Here is a 26120-nt window from a genome sequence, read left to right on the forward strand (position 1 = left end):
TTCTCTGCAATAATATGATCTATATAACGTTTATTAAAATATATAAAAGACAAAATACATATATGCATAATATTATCCATGATGAAATATGCATATAGAGTATATTAATTATACAGTAAAATGTGTTTACATATATAGATTTTTTTTATACATATAGCAAGATATTTTTGCATTAAAACTGGCAGTGGTGATTTCATACCCCCCTCAAAAAAATAAACAAACAAACAAACAAACAAAAAAAGGAGACCCCTCAGTCCACAGCAGGCCTCCGGGAGAGACGAAGCCTCTGTGAGAAGTTTGAGAGCAGCAGCACCTTTACACCTGAGATCCATGTTTTGGAAATGTCTCACACAGAACAACACGACTTCTCTGGCATGTAGCTTCCAGGGATTTCAATCAACAGCTTCCAAATGGAAAGTGTGTTAAAGCAAGAGTCACCTGACCCTCCTTTCTATTGGTACCCTTAATGAATGCATGTAAGGCGTGCAGCCATTCTAGCAGAAACCTCTTAAACAACAACATCATTCTGGTCCAGTATCGTTCGCCGTCACACTGTTCGTTTCTTCAGTACATGTAATCTCAGGATATATCTGTATAGCTTGTAGGTGGAGAGTAAGAAGATCCCGGGCGGAGCGTGAGACGCCGCCGTGGGATGGCGTTGGTTCGTTGAGACTGGTGTGGTTGGTCCTGTACGGTCACAGTCACTGCACGCTGGGAGCGGTCATGTCTGGTGGTAGTGGTGGTAGTGGTGGTGGTGGTGGTGTTCGTGGTGGTGGTGGTGCTCGTGGCGCTGGACCATGGGAACCACGAACCCCGGGCTGCCGGGAGGGCCGGACGCCTGCTCTCTCTCCAGACCCGGCAGTACTGAGGGCATGGCGGCCTGCTGCTGCTGCTGCTGCTGTGGGTGGGCCTGAGGGACTTTGGAGGGCGACATGGCCTCCCGGGTTTTGGCCCTCAAGCGTTTACTGTGACTATACTGCAGCGGATGCTGATGGTGGCCGGAGGGCTGGGTTTGGTGGGGCAAGTGGTACACATCCTGACCTCCGTGGCCGGCGGCGCTGCCGCCGTGCAGCACCGTTTGCAGAGGAGCGTGGTAGCCGTGACATTTGCTGGATTTTCCGCCTCCGCTGCCCCCGTTGTTACCTCCGCTCCCCCTGTAGTTTCCTTTCGGGGATTTCAGAAACTGTGTACCCCGGCTTCGAGGCTCTGTGGGGTTGTAGCTGTCACCGATGACCTGTGAGCGGCGCTGGTGAACGACCGGGGCGTCTGGCTCCTGCGAGCGCGAGCGGCTCTGGCTTTGAGAGCCGCGGCACTGAGGCTCCTGAGGGGGGTTGACGGGGGTGGTTCCTGAGGGACGATTGAAGGATGTTAACTTTGTGTTGCTTCAACTTTGTATCAGTCAACTTGTTGCTTGGTATTGAAATAAAATGGAGTATTCAGGGAGCAAAGTGTGAAACCGAACAAAAGAAACCTACCTTCAAATCTAGAGGTGTAGTTTTCTATCCCAGCCAGGTCCAGGTAGTGATTCCTTCTCTCTGTGTTCTCATCCACACAGTAATGCTGACTTTCTGTTGCTGGGGGTTCGTTGTTTTGAGCTTTACTGCTGGAATTAAGGCAAATATAAATCACTAAAGGAATTCTAGCATGTTTTTCTGCAGACGTAGAGTCCTTGTATGTACTGACCTGATGTAGGAGGACAGCCGCTTGTCGGCGGATCGGCCTTCTTCCTGGTGACTGCGCTCTGAAAAATGAAAGAGAAAGAACATTTTCAGAAACTTTTACACATTTGACCAAGGTGACTGTTGTACAACCTGCAGCACATCCGTCTGGTACATTTGATTCATCGCTTCCCATGTGTGTTGCTACTGTTTGTTACAGTATCAAAACATAAAGCTATATAAAAACAGCAGAATGTGGAAGTAAAACATGTGTAAGTTGTGTTTGGATTCTCCACTCACCTGCCCCCGTTTCTCTCCGGTGGCACCGCGGCTCTGGAGTGACAGTCAGCTTGACGCGCAGAGTCTTGCTCTTGTTGTGGCAGGACTGATTCACAGAGGCATCCACCACATCGTAGATGGTGTGCATCAAACTCGACATGTCCTGCGGTGACACACAAAACACCAACAATAAAGACGAGAGTTTTACCTTTGAAAAGAGCAACAAAGCTGTCAATTCATCCACGGGCACAAGACAGCATCGTGGCACAACGATGAGCAGCCGTACAAACCTCTTTAGTGACTTTTCCGCTGTTGTCAAAGTCGTAAAGAGTGAAGATCCACTCCTGACGGTTGTCGTCCTCCACGGAAACGTCACACTCCAGATCCTGAGAAAACAAATGTGCTTTTTTCTTAGTTCACATCAACAACTGTTTGATCCCAGAATATTTTTAATACGCATTATCAGCACTTATGACAGCAGGGGGCAGCAGAGGACAAGAGTTAATTATTAGTTATACTACTCTGTGATTCATTGATGTTTTTGCAAAGATGCATGTTGGTTTGTGTTCATCATGTGTGGCAACTTTACAAGATTACTGTCCAACAGTATATTAAAGACTGATTCTCACAAAATAAGCATTCCGCTTTTAAATCCAGTTGTTAAACTGTAAATCAAGCCTTTCTGACAACCGAAAGACAAAGAAGAAAAATTCAGTGTGGGGAGCAAATCCAGTATGACCTTGTTTTTCGCCTTCTTCTCAGAAATATGAGAATTACCGCTATTCTCAGTTACAACATTTTGGCAGGAACTCTAACTCTGATGTATCTGCTAACATGGTCATAATTGGAAAAATAAACATGAGGAATATGGACCGGGCTGCAGGCGCTGGGGAGGGTCGACCCTGCGTGAGCGAGAGTGTACGTTTACAAGAGAGGAGGCCCCAGAGAGAGACGGAGCCCTTTATGTTTTTTCTTTATAATCTCCTCAGCTCACATCACCAAAGCACAACGGCGAAGCCGTTCTTTAAAACGTGCGAGTCCAAACATTACAATCTATTTATTCTATTTATTGCTCCCTAAATTCAATCAGGATATGGTCTGGAGCAGAGTCAACACACAGAACAGCACAGGCAGATGTTGGGCGTGCGGCGTGAAGGTATGCAGCGGCAGCTTTGACGGGGGTTACCCGCCAACCATCGACTTTCAAACCTATGTTTAAATAACTTTCACTCACTGAAACACAAAACAGTTTCAACACTCTGGGCTGACAGCTCTTGGCTTAGGGGAGACCTCTTTCTGACCTCGAACAAATCTGTTTGCATGAATCAGAACGAGCGGGATAATGTGCTTGTTTAATGCATGGATTTCTCTTACATCCAGATGTAAGAGAAATTCTCGCACTGGTGGGAGATGCAGCAAAAAACTTGAACTCTGCCGCCCCGCTTCTTCACACGGCTCGGCGCTTCAGATCTGAAATGTAACTGTAAAGCGGATCACATCACAGGGCTGAAGTGTTGCCAGCTGTTGTTTGAACATACGTCCAGACTGATGCGCTTCTTCCCCAAAGCTTTGGTGGCATCCCGAAGCGTCACCCTCTCCCCGTCCTCCGAGTGCAGGTACTGCAGGTAGCTTTCACAGCCCTCCGCTTTCTCTGGAGGTAGAACCACTGCGGAGGAGAGAGGACAGCTTTTGATTGTGCACAAAAACAACAACTGGCCTAAAAATCAAACAATTCGCTTAGAATAAAATGTCAAAGTCTCACAAGATCAGAAACATTATTTTGACAAGACTCTATTGGGACACAAAATACTGCTTATAGAATGTTTCCATCCAAATAATAAAACAGCTGAATTTTTCCATTAGTAAAATATTGGAGGGGTATTCTGGGTTTGTGCATTAAAGGGTGGTTTTCTAACTTAAAGAATTCCTCTTCATAGTTTTACCACAGTTTATTATTGAAAAAGTCATCTCATGTCTTTAAAGTTTGGTGTATGAACACTTAGATTAAACAACTGCATCTGAAAGGTTTGTATTTGATAGCTGTGTAAAATGTACGTATCTACATATGTAAAGTACCTAAATGTTCCAAAATTCAGATGATTTTTGTTTTTCTTTTGTTTTCAAAAATCAGATTCCATAATTATCCCTTTTTTAAATAAATTCTTGTCACTAGTTTACTATATATGAGTACAGAAATAAACCAACTTTGGAGAAGCATTCATATCTTCATTTACAGCTTAACATCAGCAGTTCAGCTCGACTGCTGAATTAAAATTGGAACCAATCTTCTGAATTTTCTCATGTTCATCAGATCTTTTCTTTCCCTGCATGAAGCGATGAAGACGTCCTTCTTCACCTACCCTCTAGGGGACAGTGTTGGTCTGGGAATTGTCCCTCCTTCAGCTCACCATTTGGAAACTCCTGGGACAAGGAAAGAAGTGAGGACAGAGAGAGGGAGCCAGAGGGGAGGACCGGGGGGTCAGAGATGTAAGTGAATCTACAGTTCAGACCACAGACACAGAGAAAACAAACAGTCCCAGCTAAAGCATTTCCTACTAAGATGAGCAGGAGAAGGCTGGAGGCTCCAGCTCCCGCCGAACACTTTGAACATCTGCACGCTTATTGTGTTTCACTGTCTGGGACGCAGCGAGCGCCGCCACAGCCAAGCTTTCAAGATTCCTCCAAGCCCTTCAAACGGATCCTTCACATCCATCAAAAAAAAAAAAAAACCCATGATGCACTTCATCATCTGAGCTCCTCTCACAGCCAACCTGTTTATTCTCATCCTGCCTGACACGAGCGCCGCAGAGAAGCGTTTGATGGAGGCCCAGAGTTTAGGGAAAAGTTTTGTTGTATTTCTTGGTCACAACTCCACTCGGAGAAGTTTGGTTTATGTAAAACAAACCTTGCGATGAGGCCTCGGCAACATTTATTTTGAATAGGGAATGATTGCCAGATGGAAATTTCCGTGCAGATAGGATGGGACTGATTAAACATGCGGCTCCACGGCCATAAAACAAAAGAGGGACAAAGGGGAAAAAAGGTTCTGCTGTCATATGTGAATAATCTATATCCTGCATGAAACAGAACCACATTGTATCCATAAACCAGCCCGCACGTGTTAATGCTGAGGCTACACGCACGCACGCACGCACGCACACACACACACACACACACACACACACACACACACACACACACACACACACACACACACACACTTTAATTACGACTGGATTGTGGAAACAATGAAAATTAAGTGCAGCACAGGCCCTAAACCACAGGTATTTAAACAACAAATGATTCATCTTATTTACGTCATTCTCTGTCCTCTAAGCTGCTACGCACACTTTGAAATAAAATCTCGCCAGATTGAATCAAGGAGGCCCACTGAAACGAGACAAATAAAAACCAGAGAGATGCTAGAAAACAAAAGAACTCCATGTACCTTCAACAGAGCCGAGGCTCAAGCCAGAGCCTGAACATCTGCATGCGTTTAGGTGAACAAGGCCCCCCCCCCCACCCCGCCTCCATCCCTCTTCCCCTCTCTTTCTCAGAGTAATCACAGCGCCAGGGCCTGTGGTTCTATTTAACAATCTCAAAGCCCATGATTATTCCTCACTTCAGAGGATGATACCTCCAGCCTGTAATCTGGTCCTGACCTTCATCGGCGGAGAGGAGGGGGCCGGCTGAGAGTCAGGGTCAAGGCTTGGGCACCCATCGCAAATTTTCCACCGGAGACATTGAGGAAAAACAGCCAAAGAATGGGAATAGAGGAGGGGAGGAGGACAGGAGGCGAGAGGCAGCAGGACGGGGAAGAGAGAGAAACCAGAAGACAGTGGGGATGAAAGAGCAGAGGAGGGACGGGGAGATAAAGAGAAACAAAGATGGAAGAAGAGAGGAGCAGATAAGAGCGGAGGGAGAGGAGGATGCCGTTTCTGAGATAGGCACTATCTGTTGCTTACTCAAGTCTCTGGCAGCACAGTGGGAGAGATGGAGGTGGGTTTTTTTACAGGCTCTGGAAGGCTTCTGGGAGAGGTGGAGACAACTGGTACTGCTCCCTGGGCCCCAAACAAGAAGCAGCCTTTAATCATCACACACACACACACACACACACACACACACACACGCGCACGCTGGAGAAACAAATACAGCGTATGTGCACCATGCACGCGAAAAATACGCAACGTTTCCATCTTTTGTGGTTTCTCCAGCCAAGTTGTTGTTTCCTTTCCGCTCTGGATGCTTTTATCTCCCCGTCTTTGTACTGCAGTCGCCTAATGAAGGGCAGTGTGCAGGGAAGAGGGAGTTCACACAGACACACTGCGCTGCAGTTCGGAGGAACATCAAAGACAACCATTGATTCCTCTCATCGCCGTTCCCATGAGGGTGCAGACCAAGGTATGAGCACCTCTAAATGAGAGACACGATTCAGCGTTAAATATCACGGAACAAATCAATCAGCCAACTGCCAAAAGTGAGTCTGGTCTCTAATTAAAATTCAGATATCAGGAGACGTCTTGCTGAGTGCACGCTGAGGGGGACCAGCAGGGTTTGTGTTGAGCACATGGTCGTCGTTCCCCCCCCCCACTCCCCCTCCGCCAGAACCACCACGCTCATTACATCCATTGGGTAAGCTAATGAGAGAGCAGGCTGGGTCCGACCGCAGTCTGCAGTTTAACGTCTAAACACATGGCATCTCCATCCACATCGCCCACGGTGTTGGGCCCAAATCTGCCGACCACATGTGTAATTAACTGCGTTCAGGCATTTAGCAGCTCTCATTCTTTCGCTATCAGATCACAAAGTGCTCTGTAGGCAATGAGAAATCTGTTAGCATTTTGGAGCAAAGTGTTTCTTTTAAAAGCCTCGATATGGACAAGTCTGGGAAAGCTGCATGTGTGGGACCTGCACTTGATGAGTTATTAAATCTTCACTGTCTTACAAAAAAAGAAAAGCAAAATGCGCTGGAAATATGCGCTGACACCGTTCCATGTAAACAGGTCCTGTCTGCCAGACGCCTTGACATAAGAGACAGAAAGAAAGGTGTGTGATGTTTGTTCCTGTTTAACACAGCAGTTCTGCCAAGCTTCCCTAAAGCCTCAGCCTACTGCCAGACTTTAATGTGGGATAGGGTAACCAGGGGAAGCTTTCATAGCTCCCCACCAGGTGACATCAGACATCTCCCAGCAGTCCCTGCCTGCCTACCACCCATCCTCCCACTAGAAAACACTGCACATCTTTGTTCTCGCGTCGCCCCCTTCTTCTCGCTCACCCCTAAACATGACTGCACGCACTTCTTTTACTTCATTCTTCAAACCGTTCGATGTGCAAATGATTTTTTTTTTTTTTTTTTTGAAAAACTGCATCTTCAAAAACAAGGCAGGGCCAACATGGGAAAATTGTTTACACGGTTTCCTCTGGCCTCGGGGTATGAAATATGGCAATGTGATCAGATGTCTAGATGTGTATCCAAGTACAAACATAACGCAAAAAAAAATTCAAAACAGGATACTGCTTCGTTGTGTAGTCATGACGCAGTTTTTAATGCATCACAGTACATTTAGAAACTAAATTACTTGCTTGATTTTACGCTTTTGTATTGTTTTGTGCGGTTACTTATTCAAACCAGGCCAACCATCTCACTCATTTCCTTAATACGATACCGCGAGCGCCTTGGGAGACACACGCTCGGCAGCTAACACGGACGGTTCCTCAGGACGTACACGGTTTCAAGAAACACAGTCACCTGGAACTGACACTTAGGAGGGCGCCACAGGAAGGCCCCGTCCGGCACCAGGCCGCCGCTCGAGCCCCCACCGAACAATAACTGGGGATGATTGCAGGGTTCCCCAAATAATGAAAACGAGCGGCTGAGCAGTATCAGTCCGTGGAAAGGCACACCGCTTCGTAAACAAACTGCACACTCTTATGTATACTGAGGAACGAAACTGGAGAGGGAGCGGGGCCATTGAGAAATAAAAGCCCTCCATTCCAGATGAAACCAACCTGGCCCGGACTCAAAACCAGATGTGAGCAGTTATACCGGGGAGAGGGAGGCGAGGGGCGGAGAGGGGGGAGGGGGCTGCACCCAAAATGTGGGGAGCTACAGAGAGAAAGCCTGTTGCACAACTTTGTGTCTTTTCCTGTTGTTCTCATGATGGTCGAACAGAAACATTCTGATGATTATGATGCTAAGGGTCAACTGGTATACAGTAGTGAAAGAGGAGGATGTCTGCACACATATAGCCACCCTTTTTTAATTATTATGGTGTCTACAGCCTTGTTGGTGTAGTTTTTACTCATGAAAAGGAGCCTGTTTTTGCTTGTGTTAGTGTTAATAAACAGATTACACATATAATGTGTGAGTTTTTGATACTTAAAGAAAAATATATCACTCACAACCACATCTGTGGCTTGAATCTATGTATGCAGGCATAAACCTTGACATGGTTGTTTAACCTTTTAGGAAATTTCCGAAGTTTTTGAGGGGTGTTTCAGGAATCATTTTTGACGTTGAGATGTTTTAAAGTTAGCAAACTGAAAGAAAAAAATCAGCATTATATGCTAATTATTATTGACATTATCTTTATCATTTAGTGTACAACTGACAAAACAAAAAAAAATCACACATAATTAAAACATTACACTGTAAATGGGAAATCATCTTCCCTGGATTTGTGTAGGAGTTTACAAAAAACCTTGTTGACAGATCTCATACACCACTCATTAATGTCAGTACAGTACAGTGTTTAATGTTTTATCTGAAACAAAGACTACTAAACATGTCCTAAATGTGTCTATAGTCCCTTCTGTGATTAAATGTGGTCAGCCTTTCTATGGGTGCTATCTTTATAAAGGGTTAAACGGTCAGTAATATGTGCAGAATCCACATATTTTCTTTCAATATGGTAGCAATTTTGATTAATAGAGTGTATAATAATAATAAGCATATATTCATTATTATTTATTGCACAGAAAACTAGAAAAAAACTATGTTGGATTGCTCATTATAAAACTATTTGCTATTACTATTAAAGGGTCTTTACTGGGACCCTGAAAACAACCCCTTTTCAGTATTCTTGCCCTGCAATTAGAGCATTTTATCTATGTATCAATGTGTCCCGATATGTCTTCCTATGAATGGAAATGGGATCAGAGCAGAATGCCACCCTGTCATCTGGTCAGGCCCCATGTGGCTGAGATGGCCCAGATATGGCCTTTTACAGGGGAGCGGGACTCTTTCTCCGAGGTCAAACGGGAGGCACAAACCTCTCCCTTGGCAGGACATGAATCACTGGGGTGAATCCTCTTCGGTCCTAGTATAACAACAGCTGTGGCGAGGGATGAGCGTGCTTGCCGCTCTATGTCAGAGCAGCATGTAAACTACTGAAAGTCACCCGCTCCAGCACTTTGCACGCCCCCGCCCCCCGACTCCACTTCTCACCCCAACACTGATCTCTCCCTCACTTTGATTATGACCTGCTGGACGGCATAAACAAAGATTAGCGTCAGTGGACCGGCCGTCCCGCGTCTGTCAGCGGTGCCGTAATCAGCATGGCTTCATTAACGGGGGCTTTGATGGGAGTTTGATGTAATGGAGTGCCGTCCTCTCAGCTGTCACACACACACACTCACATACATACACACCGCTGCCGCAGGGACTCGGAGACCATGTGCTTCATACCAATGACCGAATCAAACTTCAAAATCTGGGTTAAGCTCATGTATTAGATCATATACAGAGGAGATGCTATCACCGTTCATGTGTTTTGATCAATTACCGAAAAGAGAAAAACATAAAACGGGTGTCATGGTTCACCATTTCCACAACAAAAAAACATGAAGAACGTAATAAAATCCAATGCCACACACATTACGACTGCACAAGAGAGAACATGTTGCTTTAATTCATTGGTACCACTGCTTTACTATTGCATTACAACAATATTGCACGGTTGTGTAATGTAATAGCCTGTGCCGAGACTTTTATATGACCAACGCCATGTGTTATACGCAATCAAACATTTAATGATGTTCTCCAACAAAAGTTTGGATAAAAAAAAAACAGTATTCCTTTAACATCTCTTTATTTTATTTTCATTTGGTGGTTGCAAAAGTCAAGAATTGAATGTTTAGTTTCAGCTTAAGTTTTCAGAGTTTGAAACATCGCAGTGATTAAAACCATGCCCAAAGTTGGAGCTGTAAAAGGATCATTCTTCTAAAATGGAAAGAACAAACGCCAGCTTGTTTTTCCACAGATTCATGGTTACAACAATAAATAAATAAACTTGCTTCTTGTTAAGGTTTCTTGAAAACTAAAAATAAAGTTGTGAAACACAGCGAAATAACCACAGTGAGCCAACCAAACACCACAGCATCATGCTGTTCTCGAAGCGAGATCCATTTCTCAATCGAAGGGGCACAGATCTAAAAACATGACAGTCTGCTTTGCTTGGCAATGTTTAATCCCTGACAAATGTTTTTTTTTATAAAAAAAAATGATGTCAAACTTAGGTAGATTTTCCACATAAGAATAGCTAATACCAAAAATCCACCAACATCTTGTTCAACAAAGCATCGCGGGGGGGTGGGGGTGGGGTGGGGGGGGCAATCCCAACTATCTCCAAATTCAGGGTAAACGCTGGACAATTATTACACACATTTACACGCCAACAGGCAATTCAGGGACATGAAAATCCTCAAACGCAGCATTTCAGACTGCAGTAGGAAAGCTGAGGAGAAAACCCATGCATCGACAGGGAGAACATGCAAACACCACGGAGGAAGGACACAAAATAGATCTTCGAAATTCTCACTGTGCTAAACGTTCCACCACTGACTGAGCAGGAGACATGTGAGATGGGTATTGCGTAGTAGACTTAACTTTATCCATGTTAAATAAATCAAACATAACTTTAAAGGTGCTGTAGGCAGGATTTTGCTAGTCAATGCTAATTTTTCTGTGTTTTCTTTGGATTAAATGTTAGAGTATCCATTGATAATCCTTTAGGAGTGTAGCATAATTGCACTACCGCGAGGGCGCAGCGTTTCCATCTGTCTCTGTTCTGAGCTGAAAAGGAATCTCGACAGCTCCAGGTATCTTTGACCAATCAGAAGAGCCCATGAGGCTCTAGCCGTGATTGGTCGAGGGGCGTTCGTCGCACGTTCTTGTGGGAGGGGCTTAACTTGCTTAAGGGCGTGATGTCAGAGAAAACAGGACAGGATTGGCTGTGCTGGGTTTCAATTCGCCATCTTAGATGGGTCAAAGATGGGCGGAGATGCGGAATCCGGCCTACAGCACCTTTAAGTAAACTATTAACTTTGCCTTCAAAGAATGAGAAAAAAAAAAATTCCAAAAAAATGCTTGTCCGGTTTTTATTAACCTCTGATTTATTTGCCTCATGATGAAATCGTCCAATCCCAATTATAAAGACTAACCAATGAAACAACTGATGCATCCAGCTGTAATATGTTTGCTTTGACTGCACGAGACATCTTGCAAAAAAAAAAAAAAAAAAAAAAGGAAAGAAACCCAGACAGAAGACACAGTAAAACATACTTTCAGCAAACACACCCCCTGAAAAACAAGACAGAGGCGAGTGCACACGGCGACGGCATATCAAAGCCGGAGCGGGACTCAAACAGGATGTTCCTCTGTTTCTGGTCTCCATGTGAAATTCTGTAAGCTCTCGCGCAGGCCCCCGGCTCTTAAGCCCGGCCAATGGGGAGCGCGCCCAGGCCGATAAAGCTGAGGGGATTTGTTCCACATTCCACAGGCCCTTTAAACAACACAGAGGAGCTCGGGATGCCAGGTTGCGGGTGAGGCGGCCGGGGCGTCAGCCCCATTGTGGTTCAAAGGTGGTATTCTGTATGTCCAGCTGAGCAATACCGAACGCCGTCCAGCTGCAGTGATCTCATGTAGCCAGAGGTTTAGTGTAAATCAACTCCTCACGCCAGTCGTCCGTCACTTTACAGTCAACAAAAGGCTCCTCTCCGCCTTGTCTGCTTCCACACGATCACTCTCACCTGTAAAGGCGCTTCTTGTGTACTGTAGTCAGTGTCGGGTTTCCAGCTGTCTATCTGGCATTGACATGTCAGCCGTAATTGCTCTCACCTGTGAGATAACCGCCAACACCACTGTTTTCACTGCTCGTTTTGTTAAGCTGCAAGAGATTTGAGTCACGGCTTTGAAAAGCGGGCCCGGCAGTTCATAGGGGCGAGGCTCTGCGGTCGGAGGCTGGTGGATCTACAGGCGCTGCAGTGCTCCTGCGGGTGACTGAGAAATGTAAACAAACCATGTTGGGGAAGGACAGCTGCACGGCGTTGCATAGGCAGCTTTGTGCGCCGCACGAATCCCAAACTGTTTTCGCCTGACGTAGTCCATCAACACCGTCAGACGAGCTCAAGAGCTCTTCATCGCAGCTCGTCACACTCCAAATAGGCTTTTCATGAATGGGTTATAAATGGGGAGATATGTCATATGACTGCATGTCAACTGCATGGTCAAGTTGGCAGTGACAGAGGTTTGACAGGTTCATTTTCTTATCTTAGTTCAAAGGTCAAATCAGAAAACCATCCCAATTTAAAAACTCCTCATTTTGCATATTGATATTTTGTTACACTTGTTCACTGTTGCAAGTGTCCTCTGGCTTCCTGAACGTGTCTCCAACCGGATAAAAACAAGTTCGGGGTCACAACCACGGCTCCACAGTCCACCAGTTACTGCTCCCTACGGGTAACTTCGAGAGAGAAGTGCAGATGCACATGAGTAACCACAAAAAGAGGCGATTGTGGAGCCGTGACCAATCAGACAGAAATGTGGCATGAAGTCTCAAACACATTTATCTGGGAGGCTTCTTGAGCAGACGGAGATGGGCGGCTGTTGCATGGTTCTACCGGTGAACTGAACCCTCGAGAGGATTCAAAGAAACTCCAGAGTTCAGTGCAGCAGGATGCAACACATGAGGCGAGCGGGGCAGGCCGAGCCTCTAATAACTCAACTGCTGCAGCCTAACTATGCTCAGTGACACTTGCCAAACCTCAGGTCCCAGGAGACGCCACTTGTTTGCATAATTGGTGCTGTTCCTCCTTACTGTGAATTATTTACAGCTCAAAGCCACCCTGGCCCACATTAAAATTCCCGGGCCTGGCAGACTGTGGTGCAGATTTTGACACTCAATATCTTAAATCTGCCATATTTAAAAAAAAGTGGCTGCACTGGTTTTTAGGTATCTTCTCTCTGCGCTGCTGTGTGACTGTCCGGTACGACCGTCTCCTCCCGCCGGCAGAGGATTGCCAATCTCAAAGACCACAAGAATTCTTGACACTGCAAGAAGAGGCTTAATTCCAAGCTGTGAAGTTCCTCACAGGGTTGGAACTGGACAGGGGGTCATACCAGGGTCAACACCAAGTGTTTTCCTGAGGATTCCTAAAAATACCCTCCTGCTGGGCTCAGGAAGCAGAGGAGACGCCGTGATGTTCAGACGATGTGAAGGAAGCCTGGATATGTAAAATGGACCATTGCCAGCGGGCCAATGGCTGCGAACGCTTTGGCACAAGAGACGCAACCTCCCATGAAAAGAGGGACAAAGTTGAAAGCTGAAGAGAAACAGATGAAATGTGGGAAAAAAGGAAAGTAGCACATGGGCCAATTACTGATGCACCAAAAACTGTGCAGAGCTCATTCACATTTCTGTTGAATTATTCTCAAAGAAAATTACTGGTCAAAAAAAAAAAAGAAAAGAGGGTGTGAGTATATGCATGTTATGAATTACTGTGGAGATCATAGCTGCAGGATGAGAATTTCTAAGGTTTATGGCACAAACCATGAATTATAATTTTAATTGTGACACATTAGGGAAATGTGCCAAACAGATTTTGAGGCGAAGGTCAGAGAGACTGTAACATCTGTGCTTCTTCCTTTTGGACTGAGGCTGCCATGTGTGCACTTTAGTGACCTGACAGACTCACTGTGTGTCTGAAACACTGTTCCCCAGTGTGAAATTCTGAAACGTAATTCATCCATGGCACAAGCAGAGATCAAAAGGCTACGGTGCAGAGGGCAGCTCGGCTCCACCTTCAGCTCCGCTTTAGCAGCAGAGCACACAGAGAGCCGCCGCTTTCACAGCCGTAATTACAGAAACCGGGTCTTTTTGGCCATGAAAGAGTCTGCACTTCAACATGGGCTGCGTTTTAGCTTAGAGCCTCAGTTTCCCCTGCAAATCCTTATCTTATCTCCAGCATAAAGCTGCAGGCCTGACGGAGTCCCTCTCTGGAACAGTGGCAGGCTACTTGAATCACAAAGTGCGACACTTAATGTCTGATAAAAGTTCTTGGATGTGGGGTTATGGCTCAAAAAGTGGAAGGTGCTGATGAACCAAAAAACTCTCTAAAAGCTGAGATAATCAGGTGCTGCCAGGATAAAGCTGAACATGTGACAGTGGGGGGAAAAGTTCAGACATTCTCATACACTGGCATTTTTTTAAGAGGAAGGATCAGGGAATGACACAAAGACACATGTGCAGCTTTAAGGTGGTGAGTAACTTTATGTCACAGTTTCACTCAGAAAATCCTCTGCCTGATTTTTTTTTTCTCTTCTTTTAACTTTTACTAACTGAAGCTGTTGCTTTAAGACGTTTCCCCTGACACACGCTTTGGTGCAGTAAACATCTCTGTGAGGTATAAAAGCCACAATATGATGAAATAACATAAAGATTTAGAAAGAGAGGGTGTTTTCTTTGTGATGTGCCTCCTATGAGCAGATGGTGTCTCTGAAAGGCTGCCGGTGAGAAGTGCAGGCATCTCAAGGAGAACTGCTGTTTATTTGAAATGAGCCTTTAGGTAAACACGTTACATGGCACACAGGGCCAGGTCAGCGTTTGAAGTGGACGGGCTCAGGAAAGAAATGGGTGGGGGAAGAAAAGAAGGCTGCCTTCAGAGGAAATGAGAACAGAGGCCTCTTTCAGCAGCGTTTCATCCCCTCCCTCCCTTTCTGTCACATATAGAAAGAGCACAAAAGGTGTTTTGGGTACAGAACCAACACAGATTGTGAGAAGCGCTTTTAGTTCTTTGTTTCTTCTGAAGACATAGGTACAAACATTCTTCAGTCGTTTTTTTTTTCCCCCAAAATTAAACCCACCGAAAAAAAAAAAAAAGAAAAGAAAAAAAAAAAAGCTCACGGCTCAGGACAAAAATAACCACTTCCTTAAAATGAAGACCCATTGATGGCTGTGATGACAGGAACTGGTTTCTGTAACAAAAGCAGGTTTGCAGCCGCTCTCCGGTGAAGAGGAATGTGTTGTGGAGAGGGACGGCCGGGCCTGCGCCGTCTGCAGAGCCCGGATCCAGGCTTTGAAGCCGCTGGTGTGTTTCAACAACTAACCACTTTCAGATGGGGCTGTGGCGTTTTATGAGCTGAGTAACAGCGATACCTACACATGTGCAGGCTTGGGGTCCCGAAGAGGGGACTTCTCTGCTGAAGCCATACAGGTCTGGGTGAGGCCGCGCTTGAAACGTCTCAAACATCGGTGATATATAAATACTGTCATAAAATAGATCTTGTGAGAAAGTAGTTGACTGTGAATTCTGTTCTGGTTTAAATTCCACGTTTTTCAAGATTAACCCATCATCTCCTCAGATGCGACCCTGGAGGAAGAACACAGGAAGTGACGGGACAAATGTTGCATAAGAACATGGAAACTGTTGAGGAGGAACCTAAATGCACAGTCAAACAGTGTGTGTACTGTCGAATGCATGCTGTTTTTGCTTAATCAACATTAAAATGAACTTCTGTTCATGTGAAATTCAGAGGGCACGTCTGCATCTCACCAATCTGGGGACAATCTCAAGTTTCCACTGGTTACATTCAGGGTACGGTACACAGGAAAGAGGAATCCCACATATTCTTTAAACAAACAAAAACAGCCCAGATTTATTTATCTTTCCCCATATTTACGACAAGAAGACACTGAACACAAACATGTCGACTGTGTCTGCTGATTATGGGTGAGTTGGAATTTGAAGCATCCAGTGTCTTACCTGTGCTAAATAGACTGGACACATCATTAAAACTATGTAATCAATTAAAAATAGCTATGCTAACAGTGTATAATAGCACCATGAGCAACCATAACTGAAAAAATATAATATTCCCCTGGCTGCTCTAAGGTTTGGGAAATGAAGTCCACTTGGAAAAGAACAGGGGTTTATGTGGAAACATACCTTACACACTAAAATGTAATAACCTTTGAGTCTCCCGGTGTTTTACTTGGCCGGGAGAGCACTAGATCAAACACAGACTCGGATCCAGCAGCCTTTGCCAAAAATGTCAGCGCTAAGCACTGGACTTCAGCTTCAGGTATTTTCTTTCCCCTGGCAGGGAGCGGGAGCAGAGACACAGGCCGGCATTAACCGTGGGACGGGGGCTTGCCCCGTCACGAACCGTGCAGGGGAAGTGAGGTCTCCCCGCTGTCATCAGTGACCATGCGCGTCCAGGTCACGCCGTGTCACGGCGCGGCGCGGGACGGGGAGTTCACACACCACCGCCGCCTGTTTTACGGTTTGATGCAATCCACTCCCGCGAAGCTACGCTGCTCTCTCTGAAGTACGCCAGGGGATATCTCATAAATATCATGAAACGCAATGACAAGAAGTATGCGACTTCAAAGTGGCGACGATAAGGCTGAGAGATTTCTACAGGCAACAGAGCTTCTTTCCACCCGTCTGCAGATAAATGTTAAAACAATGCGGGAAGCGCGGTGAGCGACTGTCACTTCTGTTGTCTAAATATATCTGATTCTCCTTCAAGCTAGGCGAGACCCTTACCTGTTCATTCACGGCTTCAGATAGACCCAGTGGTGTGTCTGTGTGTGGATGAAAAGCTCCTGGATGTGACAGCAGTTGTCAGAATGTCATCGAACCAACAAACCTGTCAACGCGCCGTTTGTATTTTCTATATCAAAGCTGACGGATATATTTTTAATATACAGTTAGGAAGGCATACTGTATGCATCTGGCATGCTACCGGTACTTACATATTTAAGCATGTATAAGCCACTATCCATGAAGAAGCAATGAGCAGTGAAATGACTGATGGGTATAAGGTATTATATCTCATTTGTGCAAAATTGTTTCTGTTGAATCCAATTATTGTATTCATTTTCCAAAGTATGGAGATGGAAAAAGGGCCGCTTCAGTCAGTAATTGGCCAGATTTAACTTTTTTCTGAGTATATTCCTCAACAGTCACTGGAAGACGTGATGATGTTACCTTTGCATGAAGTTTCTGAATGAACTGTGAAAACAGAAAAGGCTGATCTGCCCATCTGCCCTATTGAGGGTGTACCCTGCCTTCCCCTGGAGTCCGCTGGGATCAGAACCAGCACCCTCAGGAGTTGGATAAAGCAGAACGAAAGACAGACTGGCACAACAGAGCAAGTGATCTTCTAAATCAGCTGTTCAAATTAATCGCTGAATGAATTGGCACTTAAAACTGCAACTGATTGTAGCTGTAAATCATTTTTGATCACTGCTTGAGCAACTTAAAGGAAAAACATAGTCTGGAAGGGCAAAAGGTGCCCAGAGCTAATTTATTCCCTTAAATCCCAAGAAAACTGACGCAGACCAGGCTGTGTTGAAAGCTTGAGCACCGCTGTATGATGGCTCTGTAATTCCTTTTTTTTTTCCCCCTGAGCACTGGTCACAAGGAAATCAAGGAAAAAGAGAGCAAACTGCTTCAAAGTACTTCAGACAGTATAAATATCCTCAGAAAAATAAACATTTAATCTGCTGTGTTTAAATGCCTCTCTCCATCAGGCACTGGCCTCACAGACCACTGCCTCTCTCTCACTCACTCACTCACTCACTCACAAATATACAGAGCGGGAAGAGACGAGGGACCGGCCTGTGACTCAGAGGTGAAGTCATGTGGCGATACACACTCAGACGCTCCAACATGAAAGAACGGTTCAAACAAGCATCCAAGCGCTTGCGACAAATGCCGAGGTCAGCCAGGTGACGATGTTTACACCGACAGAGGAGTGAGTGTTTGTCTTAAGCAAATGGCGATCGGAGGAAAGTGTCCTGCCAGGGCCGCTTGATTTACATGTTTCACAGCTGTTCCGAGTTAATGAAGGAGGGGAGGTGAGAGATGCCACCAGCGGTCGTCTTCTGTCTCATAGAACAAGGCGGACGAGGTTCATCATTACTCCCCCTTCCCCCCGCTACCTTTAAAATCCTCAAAAATCTCCCTTAAGAAAGAAAAAAAAAAAAAACACCCATAACCTCTATTCCTCCTCCTCCTCCTTTCCTTTTCCCTGCCACCCCCTTCCCACCACAGCCCCTCTCCCTGCTCCAGGATTTTTGCTGTACAAACCAGGAACAGATGTCTGCCGGGGCCGTGCTGAAAGACCCCGCTGTTCTGGATGCCAGCCACATGCTTTTCATTCAGAGATGAAGGCTCACAGCTCCCCTTCTTGTGAAGCCAATTTAGGAAAAAAAAAAAAAAAAAAAAAAAAAAGTCGGGTGGAAAAAAACAAACTCTCCAAATGCCTTCAAGTTTCTTCAAAAGCAGTACATATACGAACACACCTTTCTGTCTCTCCTCCGCTCTGTATTGTTCGGTACTGCCTCGTCGGGGATGTTTGCTTTTTGTTTGTGGTCCTAGATGCAGCCACAAGACGCTGCAGACAGAAATATTTCTTGAAAGCAGGTCTGAAATACTTGGAGACTTTGGAAACAGCAGAAAACGACAACAAAATGACCTCAGTTTTAAACACGCGGCAGGCGGACTGAAAAATAAAATGTCATTTACGGCCACGGTGTTTGGGATTACACAGATATCCCAGCCTCCGGTCCAAATCAAATACGGCTAACTGAAAATGAACGTGGCGACGAGGAGATATACTCAGATGCCCAGCGGGAAGACTCTCCAAACAAAACATCCATTTTGAGCAGAATCACCAAATGAGGATTTTATTTAAGGGGAAAGTCTTATTCACAGATTCCAAATGAATGTTTAAAAAAAAAAAAACAGCTTACAATTAGTTCGGTGAGCTGCTTGGGAACTATGCTCTTAAACCTAATTTATTATTGAAGGCTAAATGCTCAGGAACTCACTGCAAAGTCAAAATAAATTTATGTCTTGGAGTCTCTGGCACTTGATTACATCTCGCTAAACCCCTAACCAAGCCCTTTTTTTCTGTTTTTCAACTCCGAGTGTGATATTATTAACCTTTCAAAGTGGAATAATGAAGCCTTTTGTTGTGGAGTTCAAAATGTTGACACACTCCCCCTTCACAGGCCAGGTCTGTGGGAAGTGTTGAGACAAAAGATGGTGCTGAAAGGCCGAATTAGCCTGTCAATATTTGAGCATTCAGGCTCGTCTGGTTGAAACTCCTAAATGAAGCTGGGTGTGTGTGTGTGCGTGTGTGTGTTTCCAGAGGTAAAACACTGTGATCTTTTACAAAGCTCGTCCATAAATAACTGCAGCGCTCTCAGTAATTTCACATATTCCATAACTACAGACTAACTCCAGACGGGGGTCATTTGGCAGCAGGATGGAAGGGCGACTTTATCCTTGTTTGCTCCTTTGATCTCTCCCGTAATGTTTCGACTTTACACCTGGCGCTCGAACAGGTAAAACTTGTCTCAAAACACCTGCAAAGTTTTTTTTTTTTTTTTCTCAAAATCTCTATGAGCGCAGTCAGGATGAGCCAAGTTATCCTGCTGAATCACGCTCCTTTTGTCTCCTAATGCCGAGTTTTAAGAAGACTAAGACGACATAGTGGAGTCAAGCACGCAGCTGCAATCTCCCATCATGGCTCGCAGTAGTATCAATATTTAAAAAGGTCTTTAAATCCTTTGATCCTTACTTATATCTTGCTAATGCACAGTAAAGCATTCACAAGCCTGTGAATAAAAATGAGCCCTATATTGAAGAGGCTGATATTAGGCGAGGTTTTTCCTCCAGTAGTCCCCCCCCTACACCTCAGCCCATCCCCCAGGACAGGACAGGGGGATCGAGGACTGAGGGTTTTGAGCCTCCGCTGATATCAGAGCCCTTTTATAACTCCCAGTTCTGCACTTTGAAGTTGCAGCCAGACAACTCAGGAATCCTACTCCCCCCCGTTTGACAACGAGGAGAGGGGGGGGGGGATAGCGAGAGTTAAACTGAGCGTTTGGATGATTTTCTTCAACATGAAATCAGAGGTTATTTTAAAATGTCTCTGGAGCTCATCAACCAGACCTAAGTGTTGAAACTGCTAGTGAGCGCTGCACATCAGAACAACCTGGAAGAGGAAATGTAGCTAAGATTATTATGAAAACTGCAAATCTCATTAGATTAGATTACATTAGAGATCATTACGGCTTTGTTATATTTGATCGTGGTCTGAACTGTAGATTCCTATAGAGCCCTTCATCTCATTTCTCATCTGGACATAAGACAAAGTAATCCAATCTTAAATAAGGCTTAATTAACTGAATGTGAGATCAGAGGTGGAAACACAGCAGAGATAAATGTGTTGAGTCTGTCGTACAGATGAAAAACTCAATGATATGAAAAAATCCTCAGGGACGTACTCTATCTTTACATTATTTAATATGTAGTCTCATTTTAAACTGTCGGATGGCAGCTGTCATGTCTGCATTACATGAGTGAGTTGGTATGAAATATGAAATCAAAGGACAAATGGAAATATTGTTTCAAAATTAGCAGCTGATATTCTGTATTATGAGGAAAGTTATGAAAAATTTGTATTGTTGAATTAACTTCAGTAAAGATTAGCTGTCAAGATTTTTGTGGATTAATTATATGAATATAAAAATAATCTCTAATCTCTGACCTTTTTAACAAATATCCAAAAACTATACAGAAATCGAAGCTGGCATGTTATGAAAGTAAAGGAAAATGTAGATTCTGCTTGACTCTCTGTTGGGGAAAATCACAAGAATCAAGTTCACTGCAGTTTCTGTAAAGCTCATAACTCCTGAAGCAACTCGTTCTGTCCAATTCTCTTAAATCCGATTCAAAGAAAACATGGAGAGCAAAGAGATGTTTAGTTAAATGATGACAGTCATCCAGTTCTCCTCTGTGAACGAGCCTCTAATGTAACCAGCTAATGACGTGACATAAATCAGGGGAATGACTTTGATAGAAGCGAGGGTGGGACTCACTCAGCAATAACTGCCAAGATTATGTCTTTGATGGTTTTGTCTTCAGGGGAGTGTGAATTCTACTTCCTCTGGGGCGGAGTAAAGTCCTATTTTAATGTGCCATAAGTGGGCAGTTTGTGGCCCTGATATAATGCATAACATGTCCTCTATTAGACCCACCCACCTCTCAGACTGTCGGTGCCTCTGCCTGAACTTTCGTGCAGTTTCTGTCTGAGAGACTGAGACACGAGGGTCCCTCAAAACGTCGCGATAATTGAAGTGATGTAATGTTGAGCCACAGGGGAGAATGGGAGGCATTGAGGGAGAAGACAAGATGCCAGCAGCCACATGAGCAAATCTGACAAACGACTACCTTTCCATCCATTTTGTCATTCTCAGAGTGTGTATGTGTGTGACTGTGTGTGTGTATATGCTGCTTGGCCAAGCCGCTTCACACACGAGGCTCATGGCTGTCATAACCCATCCAACCAGGCTGGCAGGGGAATAACCGCTGCAGTGTTGTGCCGGAGCCAGGCATGACAGAAAGAACAACAACCTACAACTCCGCAAAGACATCAGCGTGTCTTCACACATGCCTGCGAGGACGATTTGCTTCCACTCCAGTCGAGGAGTTCTCAGATCAGCTTTCAAGAAAAAGGGAGTGTAAAATCTTCAGCCAGACAACTTTGAAGTGCTTCACAGACTCATCCCGTTTACAAATGCAAGACACAATCAGACACACTTCTTCCCCAATAAGGAACTTCTACATGCAAAGCAGTTTTAATTTAACAAAAAATATATAAATTCTTAGTAAATTTTTTAAGAATATAAAATTTCTAATGTCAGAAAAAAAATCAAAAAGTACAATTATTTATATTTATCTCCAACAAAATAAAAAAAGAGAAAAAGCATTAATGAACAAAAAATTGTTTTAACACTTCTTCTCTCTCCTCTTTCTGCTTCCTCTCTGTCTGCTTGTTCCAAGCTTGTTTCCATCAAACAATTGATTAACGCTGCAGTTTTTTTTCCCACATACTACCATTAGAAATGTACATTAGACGCTATGATTGCTGCACATGCATGAACTAAACCCGTCAGCCGTGAGGAGAAAAAGCTGTAAATACCTGCATGTTCTTCAGCTTGTGGTCCGCCGCGCTGTACCGCTCACATTCCTCCATCCCTCTCCGGAGGAAGGCGTTCACAACAAAACTGTCTCCTGAGACACGAACAACACACCGATCAGCGCCCATTGATCTCCAACCCCATTCACAAACCTTCATCGTGCAGAAGCATGTTCATCCTCACCTTCTGGGTTTTCCCTGCGTTTGCACGCTTCTCGGAGAACATGGGATGTAAAACAGACACTTAGTTATAACGTGATTAAAATTAATTTTAAAAAAAAGTAATTCTTTGTTTTCATCATCGCTTACCATGTTTTGACTGAAGTTTCCCCATTCTTAAGTCCCTTTTTGATCACAGAAGGTATACTCCGAAATCCGACAGAATTAAAAGAGCTCCTCACTTCACATCTTCACATTGTGTTTGTTTGGAAAGAAAGAAAGTCCGACTTCATCCAAAGGCCGGCGGATAAACCGGAGCGCTCATCGAAACGGTCAAACGTCAGCTGAGAAGACGGAGGAGAGGTGAGGAAGAGGAAGAGCAGTCCTGATGGAGACGGGAGGCTCTGGCTGTCTGTCTGCCTTCACGGTTTACTTCAGTTCAACTGATGTGCGGAGCGCCTGAACGCAGCACGGCGCGCAGAGGCGCGTCAAGGCGCGTCGAGGCGCAACACATCCGGCCGAGGGATGTGGAAAAATAAAACACAGCAGGGCAGGATCAACACCGCATGAGAGTCTTGATTTCAATGGGACTTCCAGGTACATTGATGTAAGAGAGGAAGAAACAGATTCCAAATAGACATATATGAATAGATGTATTTATGTATTGTAATTATTCAGCTGTGTAGTTTTACCTGATGCTTCAGTACAATTTACAGAAATTCCCCCTGATGCCACATCTTCAAATCTTAACATTGAGATAAAATCAAATAAAGCGACAGACCAACAGCTGAGTGGAAAATGAATTGATTCTATAAGTATTCTCTGAACTGAGTTGAGTTTTCCATACATTTTTTTTAGCAGTTGTTAATTTTGTAATTGATTATAAGTCAAGCAATGCAACAAAAGTTAGACTTCAGGAAAAAAATACATTTTAATGATAGTATTACATAAAGAAATAAGTTAGTTAAGTTATCTCACTGTAACCACATTCATTTTCACTTCAAAAGAAACATTATAAATGATATTTTTAAATCAGTCTTTGATATTTGCAGCAAACACAAAATGCTAAATAATTACTGATGGCTAATGATAAGAAAGTTACATTGGAGATGATTTTCGTGGTTATTAGAAGGTTGTTTTAGAATCATCCTAACGGGGCGATATTTGAATTGTTACCTCTAAAACTTGTAGTGTTAAATGTTCTGTTATTTTGAAAAGGCCTCTGGTTGGTTTTCTGGTTGCAGCTTGTTTCACTTGACAGATGATCTCTCTGGTCTGGCTGATGGGTCGATGCTGAAAGTAAAAGCACGTCCTGTGAAGGCGCAGTACTCATCGCCTCCAGCTTCATTCATGTTTTTTTTTTTTCAAAGTTGATAGATCTTGTAAAAGACTTCAGTATCCACTGCTTTAATTGTTTGTCAGTTATGTTGGTCCCTCTAAATCCCCAGTGCGACTAAATGCCACAGATGTCAAAGTAGGTGATGTTACCAGTCTGTGTCCAAACCAACATGGTTAGTCTTCACATGTCTGAGATAAACCTGGATTTACAAGCAGGAAGAACATGTTGTTCTTGAACCCTGAAAGCTTCTGAGAGGGTTCATTGTTGGTTTCTCAGCATTTAAAAAAAAGCCCTATCACAGGACACACACCAAGAGGTGTGAATAATAGTTTAGAGAACCTGATCAGTATTAAAACATTAATCAATACTTTGAATTTTAAGAAGAAAAAAAAATACAGTCTGAGCTGCATTAATGTTCATCACCTTGTGTACTGAAGCATCTTATTTCAGCTGGTATTGTGTGAAAGTGTCCCAGTTTCTCCACCGTACCTTGATGAACGTGGGCTCCAGCTGTACACAGCCTCTCCTGTCAGTTCGTCTGCCATGTGACTCCACGCAGACGCCGGAGTCTCAGATCACTGTTTGTGGATGACAGGATGAGCAGACATTTGCATAGCTCATTGATGGCAGCTCCCTTTGATCCTACTTGCCGTGCCTAATTATCACCATTTCTTTATGCAGCCAGGCTCCCAGGATTCTGCCTCTTTACAAGGTATCTTTCCCTCATCCTTTCTCCTACGCCTTTTTAACACATTGCTTAAATGGATGACAAGCGCCTGGGACTCAGAAACGGGTTCATACGTCCTGACAGGACAGCTTCAAGTGAAGGAAGAGCGAGAGATGCGATAGTCCTTTACAAGAAATGTTCATCTTGATAAAAGAACTGGTTTTATGATCAAAGGCTGTCATGCTGATGCAGGACTGAGGAGGATGTGGATCATTAAACTTGCAGTAGATTTCTTTACTTCCTCCAGTCAGAATCACACTTTAGAATCAGCAACGTAAATTACAGCCTTGCAGTGACTCAAATGTTGGACTGTGTGTGTGTGTAGCTTTGAACATCTGTATAAATGAATCCCGTCTCCATGTGGCATATATGGAGATATTCCAATGCTTCCAGCAATGTACCTGAACGGCAGTTGAGATAAACACCAAGCTGTTTGTTTTGTTTGGGTATCTCCAACCCCCCCCCCCCCCCCCCGCCGCCGCCGAACTCTTTTTAACGTTTTAAAGCAGTTTGAAACTGTGATAAAATCCAGTAACAATAAGGCTTTTGATTTTTCTTCCTTCTCCGACTTGATTGCCTTTTAAAAGCTGCCTGGTTTTGGACTGACTACAGTCAAAAAGAAGAAGAAGGAAAAAAAAAAAAAGGCCTCCAGACAAGAGCAATTAGGGTTTTATTTGCCATGCTCATTCTTACAGCTCTCCCTTTCTCTCACTTTGTGATCACTGATCAGATTAGAAGAATCGTTGAGCTCCCTGATGTGACTCATCTCCTATAAAAACATTATTAAAATCGACAATAGCGAGATCCAAACCATTAGGCGTAAATGATACCGTGCAGCTGAAGAGATAACTACCACAAACAGTTATTTGTACTTAGTTAATTGTGCTCTTTTTGTGCGCGGGGAAATCCACCCTGGGTTGGTCTTGATTAGAGCAGAAATATTTCACTTGATCTTAATGACAGACTTCTGACGGCAAAATCAAATCCGCCAATAAATCTACTGATAAGCTTAATAACACAGAGCGGAGAGGTCATTAGGTAACAGCCATATGATTGAGGAGGTCTGCAGCCTGTCAGTGGAGATGAATTCAGTGTTTGCTTTGCTTTCACGTTCAGGAACAGCCTAAAGGATCCACCTTTGAAGTGGAATGAAAAAGCTGTTGCCAACAACAAACAAAGGGCACATTGTGTGAACCCGGCAGCTGACATGCAAAGCAGCGGAGCATTCACAGAATGCAAAACACGTTCATACGAACAATGAGGTCCCTGATCTCTTCATGTAAACTGTGCATGGGACTGATACATTTCAAAACGCTATCGTCTTTCAGCGCCTTTGTGTTCGGGTGGAATCGGCGGCCAGGACTCGTAAACGCACGCACGCACACACGCTTTCAAAGCATGTGTAGATTTTTTTTAACGGAGCCGGATTATTGAGGCGGTCTGACAACTGCATTAAAAGTTAAACGTGGGAGTTCAGCAACAGCTAATACTTCAGATGTTTCTTTGAGTGAACATAAATAATCAGACAAAATCAATGTGAACTGGGTGCTGTGGATGATCTTTATCTTTCTTGGCGAACACACAATTTGACCAGAGGTGACCATCCCTACTGTAACTCATAAACTCTGGCAAAAAGCATGTGTGAAATTGAACAACAGCCTGTGTATGCCACCAAGTGGTGGC

General features: G+C 44.2%; 1 protein-coding gene across 3 annotated transcripts; it reads right to left on the bottom strand.

Annotated features, from left to right (window-relative positions):
* Positions 1–41: 41 nt before the first annotated feature.
* On the bottom strand, positions 42–24418 carry nkd2b (NKD inhibitor of WNT signaling pathway 2b). Of its 3 annotated transcripts, XM_030102547.1 has the most exons (11): positions 24200–24418; positions 22522–22961; positions 22397–22423; positions 22216–22307; positions 4298–4358; positions 3476–3603; positions 2228–2323; positions 1959–2100; positions 1684–1741; positions 1476–1603; positions 42–1347 (listed from the first exon to the last, which is right to left on the bottom strand). In XM_030102547.1, exons 2-11 carry the CDS (start codon positions 22544–22546, stop codon positions 722–724), a joined length of 1383 nt encoding a protein of 460 aa, XP_029958407.1. In that variant the 5' UTR covers positions 22547–22961; positions 24200–24418; the 3' UTR covers positions 42–721. The 3 variants fall into 3 exon arrangements, with proteins under 3 accessions (XP_029958407.1, XP_029958408.1, XP_029958406.1); XM_030102548.1 differs by lacking the exon at positions 24200–24418 and having other exon boundaries at positions 1476–1600; positions 22522–23157; XM_030102546.1 differs by lacking the exon at positions 24200–24418 and having other exon boundaries at positions 22522–23157.
* Between the last annotated feature and the right edge of the window lie 1702 nt (positions 24419–26120).

Source organism: Salarias fasciatus, chromosome 11 (assembly GCF_902148845.1).
Source record: "Salarias fasciatus chromosome 11, fSalaFa1.1, whole genome shotgun sequence".
Lineage (NCBI taxonomy): Eukaryota > Metazoa > Chordata > Actinopteri > Blenniiformes > Blenniidae > Salarias > Salarias fasciatus.

Excerpts from the sequence above, each read along its gene's own strand:
- nkd2b (XM_030102547.1), bottom strand. The coding sequence starts at position 22,546 with ATGGGGAAACTTCAGTCAAAACATG. Across the intron at positions 22,424-22,521 it reads GAAACTTCAGTCAAAACATG|CGTGCAAACGCAGGGAAAAC; the intron begins GTAAGCGATGAT and ends TTCTCCGAGAAG. Across the intron at positions 1,742-1,958 it reads CCGGAGAGAAACGGGGGCAG|AGCGCAGTCACCAGGAAGAA; the intron begins GTGAGTGGAGAA and ends TTCATTTTTCAG.